The following is an 18,734-nucleotide window of genomic DNA, read 5'->3' as shown; positions in this document are numbered from 1 at the left end:
AGGACGAGCTATGAACGTAGGAGAAATAATAGGAGAAATAATCATACGATTACTGTGATTATTTATCTTCTTCAAATTTTAATTTTGGTTGAATATTAATCAAGTTAGACTTCATCATTCTTCAATGAAGCCGACTATTCTTATATAGGTGTCACGAGAAAGAAGACAACCCACAGACAAAACGTCGTCGTTCCGTGGTGTTTTCGTTCATGAGCATTGGTGCCAACAACTCAAATGGGAAATTCAAGGAAGGCCCAAAAATTGTATCATTTTAGGTCAGGTCGTGAAAGTTATGTTTGCGTTCATTAGGGCTCGACGCACATTTTGTTGTTGTTGTTAGTTGCCCATGTTTTAAGTCTTGTTTATTTTGATCAAAAAAGTTTTGGCCCCGTTTTGGTCTTTTGACTTTTTTATTTATAAAATAAATTAAATAAATATAAAATTTATTTATTTATTATTTTATTATATTGTGTAGTTTAGAGTTTTATTTTTAATTATTTTTTAAATTTAAATGACTACAATATTTGTATAAAATAATTATTTAATTTAATTAAGCCTTAACTTATGATTAATGGATATGATATTGTCCCAAATATTTATTAATTTATTTATGAAACAATTTTTAATTATTGATATTAAAAAAATATTTTTTTCTTAAAATTATTATTTATTTGTGGTTCAAAATTTTTGTTCATGACATCTATTTTAATTAATTTTGGATTTTAGTGGATACAATATTTATCTAAAATATTTATTTATTTAATTTGTATTTAATTATTTTAAATTTATGAGTAGAACATTTATTTAAAATAAATCTTTTTAAAGGGTCTTTTGAAAAATATATTATTTCAAGAGTTAAAATTTGTTTAAAATTTTATTAAATTAAATGAGTTAAATTTGAGTGCCTATAAATAATTTAAATTATAATCAAAAAATGAAAAAATTCTTAGGGGATAATGACATTTTAAACATAAGCTTCAACTTTATTTTGTTAGACCAATTTGCTTGAAGATATGTTTGGAAGTAAAATTAAATGTGGAGCAGATCATAACTAAGTTTATTATCAAATTATGGAAGATATAAGCAAATTTGTTGTGATGGACAAGAAGTAGTTAGCCACCTAAGATTATTATTTGTTGAATTATCTTGATCTCAATTACTCAATAATATATTTGATAAGAAATATTGGGTTATTTCTAAAAAAATGGATTATAAATTTAAATTTTATTTGATAATTTTTTTATTATCTAGGTTAAATTATTTAAATATTTATTTTTATTAAATATTTTTTATACAAAATAAATTGAAATAATTTTGTTGATAAATTAAATAATTTAATTGTTAAAATAATACACAATAAAAGTTATTTAAGAATAATTAAAAAAAAAAGCAAAGATAGAAAAAAAATCATTTGATCTACTTGAAGTGTTCAGAAATTCCACAAATATTCAAATTTATTCAATGTTTTACTTTTTATTTTGATGTTTTCTCTTAAATGTTGTCTTTTACTTTTGACTTTTGTATTAATTATTTGTGTTGTTTACTTTAAAATTCATTTAAAAATTAAATTACATGAATATATAATTGATGGTTTAATAATTAAGTTACTAGTTTGAAATGATTCAAACACTTCAATATTTAATTCATATAATCCATAACCTAAAGGGCTAATTCAATATTTCTTCAAAAAGTTATTTACAGTGACAGTGACGGTTCAGAAAACATTTTATCTTTAATAATAATAACAATACAAAAATGAACAAAAACATTTAAAGTCTTGTTTGATTTCATCTGAGAGATAGTTCCATATTTTTATAAATGAAAAACAATATTATTCTAAGCTAAATATTTTATCCTTGTAAAAAGAAATAACTGAGATTTGTATTATAAATACAAGATTATGGGCAGAAATGGTGAGTAATATAAATTGTATTTCAAACTAGACCTAATTCGTTTTGAATTTTTTTCTTGATTTGGAGGGTTTTGTTGACATAAGACGCAAATTGTGTACACCCGTTTTCTATGATGGTGATTTGTTTACGAACGGATAAGATTGGTTTGTCTTGTTTGTAATCCAACGGTGTAGATTTCTCCAATTTCAGGCCAGCGGGGTAGAAGAAAATCATTGCGGTAATATATATCATGTGCCTTATCATTTCACTCTTTCTACTCTCTCTCTAGAGTCTTTACTTTCTCTCTCTACATTTCACTGTTCTTCATCTTTAAAGCTTCGATCTTTAAATCTCCGTCACGAATCTGAAGCAAAATCCGACTGGTAATCGAACTTCAGAGATGATTGTTTAAAGATTTCTTTCAGTTTTGATGTTTTTTTCCGACTTCAGGTTCATAACAATGGCGTACACTTTTCCGGAGGAAGTTTTGGAGCATGTTTTCTCGTTTATTCAGTCGGACAAGGACCGGAACGCGGTGTCCATGGTGTGCAAGTCGTGGTACGAAATCGAGAGATGGTGCCGGCGGCGGATCTTTATAGGTAACTGTTACTCTGTGAACCCTACGATTATGACGAGGAGATTCCCGGAGGTTAGATCTATTGAGTTGAAAGGAAAACCGCATTTTGCTGACTATAATCTGGTTCCGGATGGTTGGGGAGGTTATGTTAAGCCTTGGATTACTGCTATGGCGGAGTCGTATCCTTGGCTGGAAGAGATTAAGCTTAAGCGTATGGTGGTTACTGATGAGAGTTTGGAGATGATTTCTCGTTCTTTTAAGAATTTTAAGGTACTTGTTTTGTATTCGTGCGAGGGTTTTACAACAGACGGACTTGCATCTATTGCTGCTAATTGCAGGTGATTTATTCGATTCTATTGATGGAATTTTCATTTGTATCTTTGTTTTGTAGTTAAAAATGAATCTGGTTTAACTATTGATTGATTTGATTTGATTGCATTGCATTGCCTAAACTGTATTGTCTTTTTTGGAAACATTCATTATAATGTCAGGAAATTGAGGGAGCTGGATTTGCAGGAGTGTGAAGTGGATGATTTCAGTGGGCACTGGATCAGCCATTTTGGAGAAAACTGCACAACATTGGTGTCCCTTAACATTGCTTGTTTAACCTCTGAATGGACTTCATCTGTTTTGGATCGTCTTGAGCGACTTGTGACTAGGTCTCCTAATCTGAAGAGTCTCATCCTCAACCGTGCTGTTCCACTTGACAGGCTTTGCCAACTCATTAAGAGGGCTCCTCAGCTCAATGAGTTGGGTATTGGCACATTTTCAGCTGAAATTCGACCAGATTTGTTTTTAAGCCTTACAGAAGCATTCTCAGCCTGTAAGGATTTCAAGAGTCTTTCCGGTATTTGGGATGTGGTTCCATCATACCTCCCATCTCTTTATCCAATCTGTTCTCGTCTCACATCGTTGAACTTGAGCTTGGCAACTATCCCGAGTCCTGACCTTGCAAAGATTATCAGTAACTGCTCCAATATGCAGAAACTATGGGTGCTGGATTACATTGAAGACTCTGGTCTTGACATTGTCGCTGCAACGTGCAAAGATCTGCAAGAAATTAGGGTTTTCCCCTCGGATCCGTTTGCCCCTGAAGCAAATGTTGTGTTAACAGAACAAGGGCTGGTTTCTGTTGCAGAAGGCTGCCCTAAGCTTCAGTCAGTTTTATATTTCTGTCGCCAAATGACGAATTCGGCCTTAATCGCCATTGCTAATAGCCGCTCAAACCTCACCCGTTTCCGTCTTTGCATACTGGAGCCACACACACCCGATTACAATACACTGGAGCCGCTGGATGTAGGTTTTGGAGCCATCGTGGAGAAATGCAAGGACTTGCGTCGTCTTTCCCTATCGGGTCTGCTGACCGATAGAGTGTTTGAATACATTGGGGGTCATGCTAAAAAACTGGAGATGCTTTCAATTGCGTTTGCTGGAGATAGCGACATGGGTCTCCACTATGTGTTGTCTGGATGCGAAAGCTTGAAGAAACTGGAGATTAGAGACTGCCCTTTTGGGGATAAGGCACTTCTAGCTAATGCTGAAAAGCTGGAGACAATGCGATCCCTTTGGATGTCTTCTTGCCCGGTGAGCTTTGAAGGGTGTAAAATTCTTAGTAAGAAGATGAAGAGGCTTAATGTTGAAGTTATGGATGAAGGTGGTTCTCAGGATTCTAGACCCGAAGGTCCTCATGTGGAGAAGCTTTACGTTTACAGAACGGTTTGTGGGCAGAGGTGTGATATGCCTGGGTTTGTTTGGACTATTGATAAAAGGTCGTCTTCATCATCATCATTGGAGGAAGGGGGGATTTATCAAGAAGAAGAAGAAGAAGATGAAGATGAGTTCCTTCAATAGATGAAAATGGATGGTTAAGGTACTATTTCTACTACTACTACTACTACTAGTTTCTTCTTCTTTTTATTATCAAAGGCTGTATATTTATTTATGGATAATTTGAAGTAGTTTCCTTTCATGGAATAAAGCTAGCAGCATCAGCAGATATGTGCTGCTGATTGAACTAACTTTGATTCAAACAAGGCCTTTTTTAATCTTTCACTTTTATTATATGTGCTTCTTTATTAATGATTGAGTGTTCTATCTAGTTCATATTTATTGATTTGATCTTCAATTAAGTGAGGGTTTTTATAATTTAGATTCGGATCTAGATTCAATCTGACTATAATAATAAAGTGTTTTCAAATTGTTTTTGAGAGATTTAACACTCTTTCTGTATTAGGGCTGCTGCTGCAGCTTTTCTGTTTGATCTCATTTTTTTACAAAGAAAGAATTACCAAAAACACTTTTTACTGTAAGAAGAAAAAGTAATTAATTATTTCCCATTAATTAAACCCCCCACACACTCATTCTCTCTCTATGGAAAATCAACTAACTATTATGTAATTTTTTTTACTGCTCACTTCACAAACAAATTGCAGCAGGAGTCCCCACACACAACATTACAGTTTTATTTATTAATTTAGGCTTGTTTGAGGATAGAGTTTTTTTGGGTTTTATCTTGATAAAATGTTTGGGTTTGGGGATAAAAATTTCAAAAAAAACTCTTTCAATTATGTGTCTGCAAAAAGCTTACATATTTATTTATTTATATATATATATAGTATAACATGCTGTGACTGTGGTATCAGTAAAGCAACAGGTCCACAGTTAACAAAAACAGGATTCTTTAAGCGTTGGATAATCTAGAATAGTATCTAAAGTTATACAATTGTTCAACCTTTTAACATATGTGAAGGTCTAGAAAATGATGGATAAGTTGAAACAATGAGCTTATTAAACACTTTCAAATAAGTTGAATAATATTGAATGTTAACATTCAAATAACCTGCAAATGAATCAAACTAGTATTTTTATGAATAAGTTAAAAAATTATAATCAAATATTTTTAACAATGTCTCCTCATTGATTATAAGTATATAGATTTGATTTTATCCTCTACATTTATTTCTCTTTCATATATTAAGCTTATAATTTCTTTGTTCTTTATCTCCATTATTATTTTTCTTTCTTTATTTTATTTTGTAGTTGGTCTTTCTCCTACTTTTTTTTTATCATTTATTTATTTTTTATTTTTGTTTCTATTTTTTATATATAATCTATATAATTATTAATTAATTATACATATTTATTAAATTAATTAATTATAATAATATAAGTTTATATTTGAATATAAATAAATATGTGTATCTGTTTATAGGTAATATTAGAGGCGTAACGGTAAGGTAGATTCAATTCATTCAAATAATTGGTGTCGGTTTTTTTAAATTTTTATTAGTCGGTTGACGATTAAATGTCGATCCAATTCGATCAATTATAAAATCAGTTCAATCAAAAATAAGTATTTAAGATAATAAAGTAAAAAAAAGAAAAAATAATAAATATATATAATACAATAAAAGAAGGAAATTAATTTTTTTATGAATAAAATTTTAATAAATTAATATCAAAATAATTATTTAACTTAAAAAGAAAATAAATAAAAAATAAAAAAAAACATTATGCATGTCAATATTCAAACCTTAATTTAGTCATTACTCATTACATATACTTAATAAAAAAAAAAACTCAAAAAGAATGTAATATATATGGGATCGGTTTATCCATCGTTTTTTTAATATTTAATTCAATTTTTGGATTTTACTTACGCCATAAAGGTAATATATATATATATATATATATATATATATATATATATATATATATATATATATATATATATATATATATATATATATATATATTAAGAAAATAATACAATATTTCTATAACATTAAGTTTAAGGGAAAATGTGTCAATTTAACCTGTTTCATATGCATTAATAAGGAGGGATGTTTTTTTATTTATTTATCTAATATCTTAAAAAAACAAAATTATATATTAATAAAAAAAACACTTTGTTTATATTTTTTTTAAAAGTAATATTAATTATTATTTTTATTTAACAACAATAACATAATATATTATATAAAAAATATATTATTACCATTATTAATAATTTTGAAATAATTAATATTTTGTATTAATATTAATTAATATGTTAAAATAATAATATTAATTATATTTTTTATTGTTATTTGATAATTATTAATTATAGTAAATGGTAAGAGGCAATAGTCTGGAAAACATTTGGGTATAAGTTAGAAACGGGTCAGACTTTTTTTAAGATTTTGGAGACACTAATTACTCGAAAAATAAATAAATATGTAAATAAATAAATTGACATAATAAGAATAAAAAAAATATACAAGACAATGTGCTAAAAATTAAATAGAGTGTTATAAAATAAATTATGAAGATTTGATACGCGATAAAAATATAAATAAAATAAAATTAATAAAAAATTAATAATAATATGTATTTAATGTTTAAAATTTTAATAAATTACAAATAATATATTAAAATAAAAAATAAAACGTTCTCATTTAACATTTTATTCACTTCGGTAAAATAACTTATCTTCTCACATATCTATAGCATATTTTTTCCGAATGAACATCTCATCTCGACACCTTATAATTGTAATTTGGTCAATCAAATATTTGATTCGTATTTTTTAATATTTAACATCATGACCTCACACTTTGGTCAATCGAATATTTTATTCATATTTTTAACCACTTTTAATTGATATCGGCCTATTATCTCTCGGCAAACCACATTTCAATCACACTTGGTTAAAAAGTTATATTTGTTTTGTTAGGTTGCAAGTTCGAAACATATCTATAACATTTTTAATTTTATTTTTAACCGTATTAAGTTTATGGGCGGGTCAACATACAATTCGACACAATTATCCATTTACTCTCACATATATATCCAAATTAACCACAACTTTCGACTCGACAATCCAGACACCTTAAAAATTAAGCATCATTATATATATATATATATATATATATATATATATATATATATATATTTATATATATATATATATTATATATTATATATTAGTTAGTTAAAAATTTGAACTTATATTGTTAAAATGTTTTGCGTTCATCAAATTTGGTGTTAAATTTAAAATATAATGTCTTATTAAGTTAGTTGGTTAAAAGGTTGTACTTGTTTTATTAGTTTATAAGTTCGAAACATAAATATAACATTTTTATTTTTATTTTTAACTGTTTTAACTTTATTGGCGGGTTAACTCACAATCCGACCCAAATATTTATTTACTCTCATATATATATCCAAATTAACCATAGCTCTCAATCCGACAATCCAAACACTTTTAAAATTAAGCATCATTATATATACTATAAAAATTCTCGTGCGATGCACACAGATAAAAATATAAATTAAGCATCATTATATATACTATAAAAAAATAATATTTATTCAATGTTTAAAATTCTTAATAAATCCCGAATAATATATTAAAATAAAAAAATAAAATGCTCTCATTTCACATTTTATTCAATTCGCTAAAACAACTTCTTTTCTCACATATTTTTTCCGAATGAACATCCCATCTTATGACCTTACACTTTCATTTTAGTCAATCAAATATTTGATTCATATTTTTTAATATTTAACATCGTGACTTCACACTTTGGTCAATCAAATATTTGATTCATACTCTTGTAATTATTTTCAATTGATACCGGCCTATTATCCCTCAACAAATCACATCCCAATCACAATTGGTTAAAATAATGTACTTGTTTTGTTAGGTTGCAAGTTCAAAACATACATATAACATTTTAAATTTTATTTTTAACTGTTTTAAGTTTATGGGTGGATCAACCCACAATCCGACCTAAATATATATTTACTCTCATATATATATATCCAAATTAACCACAACTCTCGATCCGGAAATTCAGATACTTTAAAAATTAAGTATCATTATATATATAGAATAGTTAGTTAAAAATGTCTTGCATTCATCAAATTTGGTGTTAATTTAAAATATAAAGTATTATTAGTCTAGTTTGTTAAAAGGTTGTACTTGTTTTGTTAGGATGCAAGTTCGAAATATACATATAACATTTTTAATTTTATTTTTAACTATTTTAGGTTTATGGGTGGGTTAAATCACAATCCGACTCAAGTATCCATTTACTCTTACATATATATCTAAGTTAACCACAACTCTCGACCCGGTATTTCAGACACTTTAAAAATTAAGCATCATTATATATATATATATATATATTAGTTAATAATATATTAAAATTTTATATTATTATAAAGAAATAAACTTATAAATATAGTGAATAAACAAATATATTGGTGATTTAATATATTTAATTATATTTATAGTGTTCGGGACAGAATCAGGGTGAAATTGGGGCGGGGGACACAAATATCATCCCCGCCCCATCCCTGTTCGGTTTCGGGGTAAAACCGTCCCAAACAGGGCAATTCGGTTCGGTTTTCGTGGGGCAGTTTCAAATTGTCATCTTTATGGGTCGGGGGGACACAAATATCATCTCCGCCTCCCATTCTCATTTGATTTCGATGAAAAACTGCCCCAAACGGGATAATTCAATTCGGTTACCGTAAGGCGGTTTCAAATTTTCATTCTTACTTTTTTGCACTACTCGTTTCCTGTCTTGACACCCAAGTCTAATTGATTTAAAACTACAAAAAAATGTCATGATCTTTGGCTAGATAATATTCTCATTATATTCAAAGAATAAATACAAGGAATTAGAGTTAGAAAAGAATACATTAAATACTTATTTAGAGACGTCTATGAAGGTAAATGTGATTCACTTCTGAGTCGTATTCCAGAAGGTGATAGAATCCTAATGAGGCAGAAACAACTCAATGAAAGAAATGGTGAAATATGTTGAAAAACAGAAAGCAACAAGAAGTTTATTACAGGAAAGACATGAGAAATGGTTAGAATAAGAGGACATGAGGTAGATTGCCATAATGTGGTATGGTCTCCAAAGATTATTCATCGTCACTGATTTGATATACAGAAAAAGATTGACAACAAAAGATATAATTCAAAAATACATAAATATTCCTGATATCAATTGTGTCCTATGTTTGGGAGTTGAGAAAAGCATTAACCATTTATTTGGGGAATGCTCTTTTGTAATACAAATCTGGAGGAGGTATGTTGCAAACATGAACATCATCAACTTTCCAAAAATATGGGAAGAAATCCAAGAGTAAATTAAGAATAAGTATGTTGAAATGCTATTTTGGAGCAGTAATCTACAATATCTGAAAATAAATAAATTCAAAAACTCACAATGGAAGAAGTAGAACTGCTGAAGATATTTGGGGATATAAATTCAGATGAAAATGCACTCATTCAATCTTGGAGAGGACTTGAAAAGAATGAAGATAATAGAAAGCTCTCTGCTAGATATAGGATATTTCGTTTGAGAAAGTTACAAATAGAATCAAAATAAAAACGCTATATGCGCTAATTGATTGTTGTTGTTGTCTGTAATTCAATTATTGTCTCATTGTCAAATCTAGAAATTGTCTAGATCAATCTTAAACTTTTATATTTTTCCATTTTTTTTAATTAAAAGACACTAACTAAAAAAGATTTCAAAATTAGAGATGGTTAGATGAAATTAGGGCCCAAAGACTTGTATAAATAGATTCCTAGAGTCATTTAGACGCTGTTAGAGTGAAGAGTTAGAGAGATATAAGAGAAACACATATCTGAGAACCTAAAACTCTAAGCTTGCCGGAAAATTTTCAAATCGTGTAGAAGTGCTCAAAACTTCATTCCAATCCGATAGAAAGCTCCTTAAAGCATTTAAAAAACGTTCGACATTGTCTATAAGCAACAATTCTGTATATAATTAAAGTTACATATTAAAATTCGTTTTTATACACTTAAGTTCATAACTGATTCAATTCTTCGCGATTTCTCAATCTGATTGTTTGTACATGATCCTAGGATAAACTATGAACTATTTGGTGAATTAGAACTGAATTATTCATTTTAATTTAGATTTTCCTAAATATAAAACTTGGCTGAAACTTTCAGATTGCCTTCTTCAAGTGTAAACTTGAAGGAGATGATCAAGAACCATTTTATGAACAATTTTGAAAGCTATTGGTGAAAAGAAATTGATGTTGTGTTGAGGTTTTGATGACTGTTAAGAATGGTGCAGTTTTTGTGAAATATTTTTTCTTAAGTGTTGGCTAGGCATGCATATTTGTTAACTATTGTGTTGATGTAAGGATGTTGTTAAGATTTTGGGATAATCTAGGACATGTTGTAATCATGTTTGCAAGAAGTTGAAATTCCTGTCATCTTCCTCGTTGCTCTAATGAATTTCTGGTATACTGTACATGTCAAGTTATGACTTTAGTTTGATTTAGGCAAATAGTTTAGGCAGAATTTTGAAATTCTAGTTTATATATCTTGATTAGTGATTGAAGCTCCTTTGGTCTGTTCTTGTTTTGGCGTGATTCAATGCTCTCATTCATGTATAATCCAGAAAGAATCAAAGGTTAATGTGGCTTAAATTCATCATAAAAAAAAATCCAGAATAAACTAATGTTGAAGAATAGAATGCTAGGTTATTTTTTGGTTTGTTGACCTTTTTGGCAGGACTGGTTTGGTTCAGAAACTCATTCACACTTAAATGGGTTTAGTTCAACCTTGAACCGCATTCACACTTACATTGGCCGGTCTGGTTCAAGGTTAAGGCCCGTTTGTTTGACAATTTATTGTATTTTAACCATTTTCCGTCTAAAGATTCTTTAAACATTATTGGAAATTTTGAAAAAAATAAAAAATGACTCAGAATAATTTTACACAATTTATGGAACTCAAAACTTCTGGTTATGTGCAATTTGATCATTTATCTAACTTGTGGTGTTCATAATGTGTGCTAGAGATATCCAAAAACATGTAGAAAACTCCAAGATGATTTTTTGTATTATTTATGAATTTTTGATGTACTAACTTCAATTTTCGGACACATTACGGGTTTAAGTCAATTCTAACGTGAATCGTTTATTGGTTTTCGATCCATATTCGCTGCATGTACTTTTGCTAACTCTAAAAGACCATTTTACATACTGGATGTCTTAGTCTAGATGCATGTTAGGACTGAAAAGAGCATGTCTCTTTTAAATCCTAAATTAAAGCATAGATAGGGAAATGAATGAGAATATGTTATTGATTTAAATAAAATAAAATATTTGTAACTTGTCATGATTAAAACAAAAATTTAGTCAAATTTGGTTCATAGTAAAGACTTTCCAGTTGGACGGGCATGCGATAGACATAGCACGAAAGGTCATTTTCCACACGTGACTAAACATCGAGCCCAAAAAAATTTCTACATTTTTTTTTTTTTCCACACGTGACTAAACATCGAGCCCAAAAAAATTTCTACATTTTTTTTTCTTAGACTCTCTAGAATCAATCTATGTGACGACTCTTAAAAAGAGTAAAAAATATGTTTAATTATTGCTAAATTTTATTTTGGTTAATCATCTCAATTTAAGACGAAATAATTCCCCAACGATCTCTCGTTTAGCTTTACAAAATTTTTACAAAATTCAAGAGGAATGTAAGCCCAAGACTTAGCATAAGAATTTTACTCAGCCCAATGGTAATATAGGGTTCATTAATTTCATAATTTTCACATTTTTTATAGTATATGAATCATTTAAAAGAAATATATGTAATTGACAAAGAAAGTAAGATAAATGGTAAATCAGTTTTAATTCCTGAAACTTTGATCTATCATATGAGACTCATTAGCACTTCAGATACCTGTATAGATTGCTAGTTATATTTATATGGAATAAAACAAAACAGAACAAACCTTAATTAAAAATGTCAATAGACTATCATAATAAGAACATAACAAATTTTGATTGGAATGCAATAAGTGGTTTATTTCAAAACAAGAAGAGATTTGATTATAGATAAGTGAGTACTAGCAATGTCTGGATCCAGAACCGAACTTGATGTTTGTTACTGACCAGTCGTCTTAGCAAACCGACCTCTGACTCTTGTTCTAGCTTCTGCCCGAACCTTTCTTGATTCATACCTCACATGCTTATCATATCTGTTTTTTCAAATAATGAAATGAAATGAATAACAAAAACTCTGAAATCTTGAACAAATGAATACTCATCAACATTATTACCTTCTCATCTTCTTCTTCTCTTTGTATCTTGATATTGCAGAATCTCGTTCTTGTGCTGTCATTTCCCTAACAGCAGCAGGAACAACATCAATGGCATCTGAATCTCTATTAGGAACAAGATGATCACACAATTCTTTATTTCCAATCTCCAACTTTTCATTACATAACCCAATCTCACCAGCCTCAGAGTTGAGAATAATTGGGTTTGGATCTTCTTGGTCAGCAAATAGTTCTTTGTAATCGAAAAAGGGTTCATTATCATCCCAACTGATATGGTCATTCAAGTTAGGTTCAGATTCTGCCATTTTTCTAAGCTGTCGAACTATTTCGTCCTTATACCGTCCACAAGCAGCTTTACGGTTCTGAAAAAACAAAACCCAAATTGAAAATCCATTACAAATGTGTTTAATTAGTTTCAATTATATATACCTTAGGAAGAGGAGGAACACCCATAGCCTGAAAATTATGGGCAGAGTTGTTTGACAACATTAAATCATCCAAACTGATAATTGGAGGAGTGTCCCAAACAGAAAATTCCTGATCCGATTCGACCCTGTATCCAAATCCAAATCCGAATCCATGTTCTTGTTCTTTTTCTTTTTCTTCCAAGAAGAGATCTTTCTTGCTAATACTATCAAAATCAAACCCCATAATTACAGTTGACAACTCAGTGACGGAAGGGCAGCCAGAAAAACCCTCGATAGGTCTACGTTCGTGGAGAGAAGAGTTGTTATGCGTTTCCCAATCGCAATTCTGGCAGAGGACGGTATTCTCTGTGGAACAGAGAATGGTGGCTGGAGTTGAATCGCATGAATCGCAGATCTGCCATCGCGTATGCTTTGTGAATAGAGGATTTGTAGAATGGACTTCTCGGTCACATGAGAGACAGAGATTGGCTGCGTCCGCTCTGCAGAATAAGATCGCCACGGAATCGCTGCAGAAATCGCAAATTCTTTTATGGGTCTGTTGATCTTCTGCTGTAGGATCACTCATTTTGTAATGATTACCTATTCCTCAACAAGAACACGATTATGAAGAAGAAGAAGAAGTGATGGGTATGAAGAAAAATGAGATCTTTGGATCTTGATTGGAGTGAAGTATCTAGAACAAGAGGATTATAATCTTAAAAAGCAAACAAGTGGGTTTTGTGTCTTGTAACAGATCAACAGTGGACCAACACTGCTCTGCTGTAATTGTTTTTTTTTATATATATATATATTTCTCATGTTGAATTAAACTAGATATTTTATTTGCCATTGAAAAGTACATGAAGGAAGATCGAAGTTTCCAGTGTGTGTATACGCGAGCAATGACACAAGTGTGTGTGTGTGTGAGAGAGAGGTTACACGAGAAAGACAAAAAAGAGACCAATCAAAGGAGTGATTCTAATAGTCTCTTTCTTTGTCTCCAAGAAATAATTAGATATTTTGGTTGTGTATGATTTATTTTTTAGTTTTGTTAGGATTTAGGAAGATAACATATTAGTGGTTCTTTTTTCTCTATTCTCTTATTATTATTTTTTTTTAATTTTAGAAAGTTATCATGCATGTATATGTAGTTATGTACCCACTCTCAAAAGTGTAATTATTTTTTAATTTTTGTTTATAAAATGACTATTTTGCCTCATAGGGAACAGGAAGCAGGGCATCCTATCCCTATAATGATACCCATTCTTTAAACATTCTTAATAAAAATTTATTACAAGATTTATTTTGTTTATTAGTAGAAAAAAAATTAATATTTGAACTATCCTATTACATTTTTTTTCACAAAATGGTTTCTAAATAGGTAATTCTAGTTTATTACATTAAAAAAATTAAAATAAATAAATAAACAATAATATAATAAATTAAATAACAATATTTTCCAACTAACAACTAAACCATTTGAATATATCAAATTTTATTCACAATGATTTGTATTCAAGTCTTGTACAAATATTTTTTTTATTCGATTGAATTGAGTCGAGAGTTCTTTATTTCGATTATCTTTTAGTTGATCATTTGGTTCGAAAAGAGTCATAAGACGTTGAGCGATCGCAATCGATCGATTTGTTTACTCCACAACGTTATTATATATTATGACGAAAAATAATGCTTTAATGAGAAAATCGGTGAAAGTGATCGATAAACTTATTGATCCTTTTGAAATGCTTGAGTTCGTGAATGCTAGTTTTTATGTGTGTTTGTTGATTCTTCTTCATTGTCAACAAGAATGCATCAACAAAACAACCCTTCCATATAGATCGTCGTGGCATGAACTCAGAATTTATTCGCTTCGATTTTGCCCCTACTTCAATTAAGACCTCGTTTGATGAAAGAGTTTTTGAGATAAAACTCAGTTTTTATCCCAAAACCCAAACATCTTATCAACCATCAAATTAAATAATTTTATCATATAAATACTAAAACTACCATCTAATTTATCCCCTCTCTCTAAACTATCATTCTCTCACCTACACCAAATTCTCTAAAGTCAAAAGGTAAATTAGTCTTCTAATTTTAAAAACCAGTTTTTTCATTTTTTTTATCAAATAAGGGTTTTTAAGATAAAATCCAGATAAAAACCAAAAAACTCTTTCCTCAAACAAACCCTAAATATAGCTCCTACTCCTGCTCATTCTCTCTATTGATAGGATCATAGTTGATCCTTCTACTTATCCATTTATTTCGTGACCGTACTTTTGAAATGAAAGAAGACAAGGTATATATGTTTAATCCAACAAAAAAATAGTTGTGCATTTTTTCATATGTTTTCATTGTTATTTTTCAAAATTTTGATCTCGTCATGTTGATGTTATGTTTGACAACATTTTGTACACTCATATTTTTTTATTTTTTTTATCGTTAAGTTTAAACGACTTTAATTTATATCATATTGCATAAACTTTTAAAAAAAAAATTATATATATATGAAAGTTTATTTTGTAAAATAAGGTGATACAAATTCTAAAGTCATAAGTCACACATTAACTTAAAACTTAAATGAATAATTAAATTTAAAATATTTATTCTTTCAGCCAATACTCTTTCTACTTGAGTAATTCTATTTCATCCAAATCTCCTTAAATAAACTATAGAAGAATTAATGTCATATTATTGTTTATACAAGTTTACAAATTTATAACTTACATTAATTTATATTATTTCACACAAACAAAAATTAACAAAAAGAAAAAATGAATCACACAAACAAAAATTAACAAAGAAAAATGAATCATCCTTACCTTAGATTATTAAAGAAATTGCATATTAAATCAAATTTATCAAAATTGTTGACTAATATTCAAATAGAATGACTTTAGTTACAATAGGCCCCTATAGAAGTAGAATAGAGATAATAACACAAATATCAAGAGTTCAACAAACTCAGTTGGTTTCCATTGATTCATTCAAATTGTGGTTAATTAATTGTACACATAATGAGTCATATTCATGTAAACTTAATTGAATGACATTAGTTAGAATAGATACCTATATAATTAAATATTGTATCATATATAAGAGAAAGATGAAAGTGAATTGTCTTTGAAAGTGATTTGTCTTTTTGAAAGTGAGGTCTAATAAGAAAGTTAAAAGATGTTTAGAGTAGGGTGGGGATTTAATAAATTCATTAGTATTGATCCCATTGATATGGATACTTTGAAGTTAATAATATTCATATTTATTTGATTTTTTTTTATTAATGTCACATCCAACTTCTTTAATTTAAATGCTCCTTTGTAAAGGTCAATTAAAGAAAAAGTAGTAAGAGACTAAAGTTGATAGAATTGATTCACATTATAATATATATATATATATATATATATATATATATATATATATATATATATATATATATATATAATATAAATTTTAAATCGTGCTATTTTTTTTCTAGAAAATAAATAACAATTTGTAGGCTATTATAGAGGACATTTGCTATCTTCTATGTCTATCATTTTTTAATTGAACATTATTGACTAGGGTGAGCAATCTATAAATTTAATTTCTATTATCAAATTTAAATTAAATTTATGAAATATTTAATTCTTATTATTAATTGATATGAGTAGACCAACACAAATTAAATTTTATTTTTTAAAAAATTAAATTTATTTAACTCATTTTCGTGTTTATAGGGTGGGCAACCCATAAACTTAATTAATTTATATGATCAAACTCAAATTACATTTTATTTCTTAAAAAAATAAATTTAAATGTTATTAATATTTGTTTTAAACACTTTTTTTCTTTTTATTTTTGTTTACATTGGATTTAAAACACAAGCTATACATACAAATTGTCAAATATTATAGCAGCATATCCACAAAATATTTTACAAGTTTTCTTTCCATTTTGGAATTAATGAAACACAATTAGTTTGTTTATCATTTGAAAATGTGATTGCATTCCCATTTTAGTCAAAACCAACAAAATTAAAAACAATTCAGTTGAGTTTAACTCGATCCCTTGACGCCTTGAATCCAATTCCTAATAAACAAGAAAGTGAACAACCCGTTACCAGATTCTCCTTCGGATAGATCCTACAAGGAGGAGCCTCCGTATGGCTGATCCATCTAGTGTCTTACTTAGTGAATCTAAAAGAACCAGATTCTTATATAAAATAAAGATATACAAAAAGTTAGTCAAAAGAGGCTCAAGAAAAGAACTTTGTTGTTTGAAAGATTCAAGAGAACCTCATTCCCAGATTAGTGGATACTTCCATTTCTCCAAACCAAATTGCTTATGAACTTAGAATCTCATGATCACTACTTCACTTGTAAACTTACACAAAGCAAAAGCAAACATAAAACCTTGATACTAATAATACATGAACATGACTTGGGGTCTTGGATAGATAATACTTGCAATTGGATACACATACAATACTATTAGAACATAGTTTGATTTATAATTAAGCAGCAAATAGGCTACAATCTTGATCCTCTCTTGACAAAAGAGGCTGCAAATGATGCTTAAAGCTAAATAATACAAACCTAACTAAACCAAATATTAAACACATAGCTACTACATTACAATACATTAATAAGTTTGGCAATCAATCAACCAACCGACCAACCAACTCTGTTCTTTATTCATTAGATTTGCAATTAAGTTTAATTGAATTTTTAGTTAGACATCCGAAATGGCTTCAGAAGTGGGATGAGAGAGCCACTGAGATGAAGAGACATGACCTCATTAGTGGAACCTATCAGATTGCCTCCGATGAAGACAGCTGGAACCGGAGCTTTGCAGCCGAGCTTAACAAGAGCCTTCTCCATCTCCCGACCTTCTGGATCTTTATCTATCTCGTAAACCACTGGATTTGCACCAAGTTCATGGAAAAGGACATGAACCACATAGCTTAAGCAACAAGTGCTCTTGCTGAAGATCAAAATCCTGTTCTCTGAAACTAACCTACTCACTCTCTCCATTTCAGTTTTTCTTTCTCACCAGTGGATGCAATGCAATGCAATCCACAGGTGGGAGAAATGAGTAGTTGCTTGAATAAGAATGTGAAAGTGTAACAACTATATATATAAAAGAACTGCAGGGGAAGGTACTGTTCTTTGTTCTTTTCATGAACAAGAACACCCAAAAGTTGAGTTTGTTTTATTGAGATGCTAATTAGGACTGATGATCAGTATAAAGTTCTTTTCCTTTTGTGATAGATATGTCTGCGTTCCACAAACATTGCACTAGTAACTGCCAGCTCTATCACTCATTTCATTGTTCAACCAAAAAACTCTTTTAACTTTCAAATAATCCTCCACCTTTTCATCATTTGGACACTAACAAAATATGATGGAATGATCTGAACCGTTTGATCAATGGACCATAATTCTTAGATGGGTACTCACCAGATGCTTGATTCTGTATGCTGGCTAATTGTTAAAGAAACGCTTCATTTAAGCTCGCACAAGGTGGTCAAATGGAGATCATCAGATTCTTCTCAATATGCTCTCTGCTGGAAAAGATACCAAGAGAGTGGCTTGGATTCTTTGCTGCCTTATTCCCACCAACTTGCTTTTATAATTATTAGTTTCTATGAGATATATTTGGTGCAGTTAGTTCATAATTTGGTTAACCAAAGTCCAGAGAATTATTAGATTGATTGATACCGGCCAAGAGAAATCATGCAACAAAATGATATATACATACATACATGTTTAACGTT

At 29.3% G+C, this 18,734-nt stretch overlaps 3 protein-coding genes across 4 annotated transcripts; 1 reads left to right on the top strand and 2 right to left on the bottom strand.

Annotated features, from left to right (window-relative positions):
* The first annotated feature begins 2,181 nt into the window (after positions 1–2,181).
* On the top strand, positions 2,182–4,548 carry LOC124938032 (protein TRANSPORT INHIBITOR RESPONSE 1-like). 2 transcript variants are annotated; one of them, XM_047478395.1, is made up of 3 exons: positions 2,182–2,275; positions 2,343–2,807; positions 2,961–4,548. In XM_047478395.1, the coding sequence occupies exons 2-3, from the start codon at positions 2,353–2,355 to the stop codon at positions 4,318–4,320; spliced, it is 1,815 nt and encodes a 604-aa protein (XP_047334351.1). In that variant the 5' UTR covers positions 2,182–2,275; positions 2,343–2,352; the 3' UTR covers positions 4,321–4,548. The 2 variants fall into 2 exon arrangements, with proteins under 2 accessions (XP_047334351.1, XP_047334350.1); XM_047478394.1 differs by having other exon boundaries at positions 2,183–2,807.
* A 7,709-nt stretch (positions 4,549–12,257) lies between these two features.
* On the bottom strand, positions 12,258–13,755 carry LOC124940688 (zinc finger protein CONSTANS-LIKE 13). The gene is made up of 3 exons (XM_047481220.1): positions 13,005–13,755; positions 12,576–12,937; positions 12,258–12,494 (listed from the first exon to the last, which is right to left on the bottom strand). Exons 1-3 carry the CDS (start codon positions 13,566–13,568, stop codon positions 12,401–12,403), a joined length of 1,020 nt encoding a protein of 339 aa, XP_047337176.1. The 5' UTR covers positions 13,569–13,755; the 3' UTR covers positions 12,258–12,400.
* A 3,629-nt stretch (positions 13,756–17,384) lies between these two features.
* On the bottom strand, positions 17,385–18,045 carry LOC124938691 (monothiol glutaredoxin-S9-like). The gene has a single exon (XM_047479181.1). It carries the CDS (start codon positions 17,989–17,991, stop codon positions 17,686–17,688), a length of 306 nt encoding a protein of 101 aa, XP_047335137.1. The 5' UTR covers positions 17,992–18,045; the 3' UTR covers positions 17,385–17,685.
* Between the last annotated feature and the right edge of the window lie 689 nt (positions 18,046–18,734).

Source organism: Impatiens glandulifera, chromosome 5, assembly GCF_907164915.1.
Source record: "Impatiens glandulifera chromosome 5, dImpGla2.1, whole genome shotgun sequence".
In the NCBI taxonomy this organism is placed as follows: Eukaryota; Viridiplantae; Streptophyta; class Magnoliopsida; order Ericales; family Balsaminaceae; genus Impatiens; species Impatiens glandulifera.
This window is presented reverse-complemented; position numbering and strand designations above follow the sequence as displayed.

What these genes read in the sequence shown, in the direction of transcription:
- LOC124938032 (XM_047478394.1), top strand. Translation starts at nt 2,323, where the DNA reads ATGTTTTTTTCCGACTTCAGGTTCATAACAATGGCGTACACTTTTCCG. An exon ending in TCTATTGCTGCTAATTGCAG is followed by an intron (nt 2,808 to 2,960) that starts GTGATTTATTCG and finishes TTATAATGTCAG; the next exon opens with GAAATTGAGGGAGCTGGATT.
- LOC124940688 (XM_047481220.1), bottom strand. Translation starts at nt 13,568, where the DNA reads ATGAGTGATCCTACAGCAGAAGATCAACAGACCCATAAAAGAATTTGC. An exon ending in GTGTTCCTCCTCTTCCTAAG is followed by an intron (nt 12,938 to 13,004) that starts GTATATATAATT and finishes TTGTTTTTTCAG; the next exon opens with AACCGTAAAGCTGCTTGTGG. An exon ending in GAGAAGAAGAAGATGAGAAG is followed by an intron (nt 12,495 to 12,575) that starts GTAATAATGTTG and finishes TTGAAAAAACAG; the next exon opens with ATATGATAAGCATGTGAGGT.
- LOC124938691 (XM_047479181.1), bottom strand. Translation starts at nt 17,991, where the DNA reads ATGGAGAGAGTGAGTAGGTTAGTTTCAGAGAACAGGATTTTGATCTTC.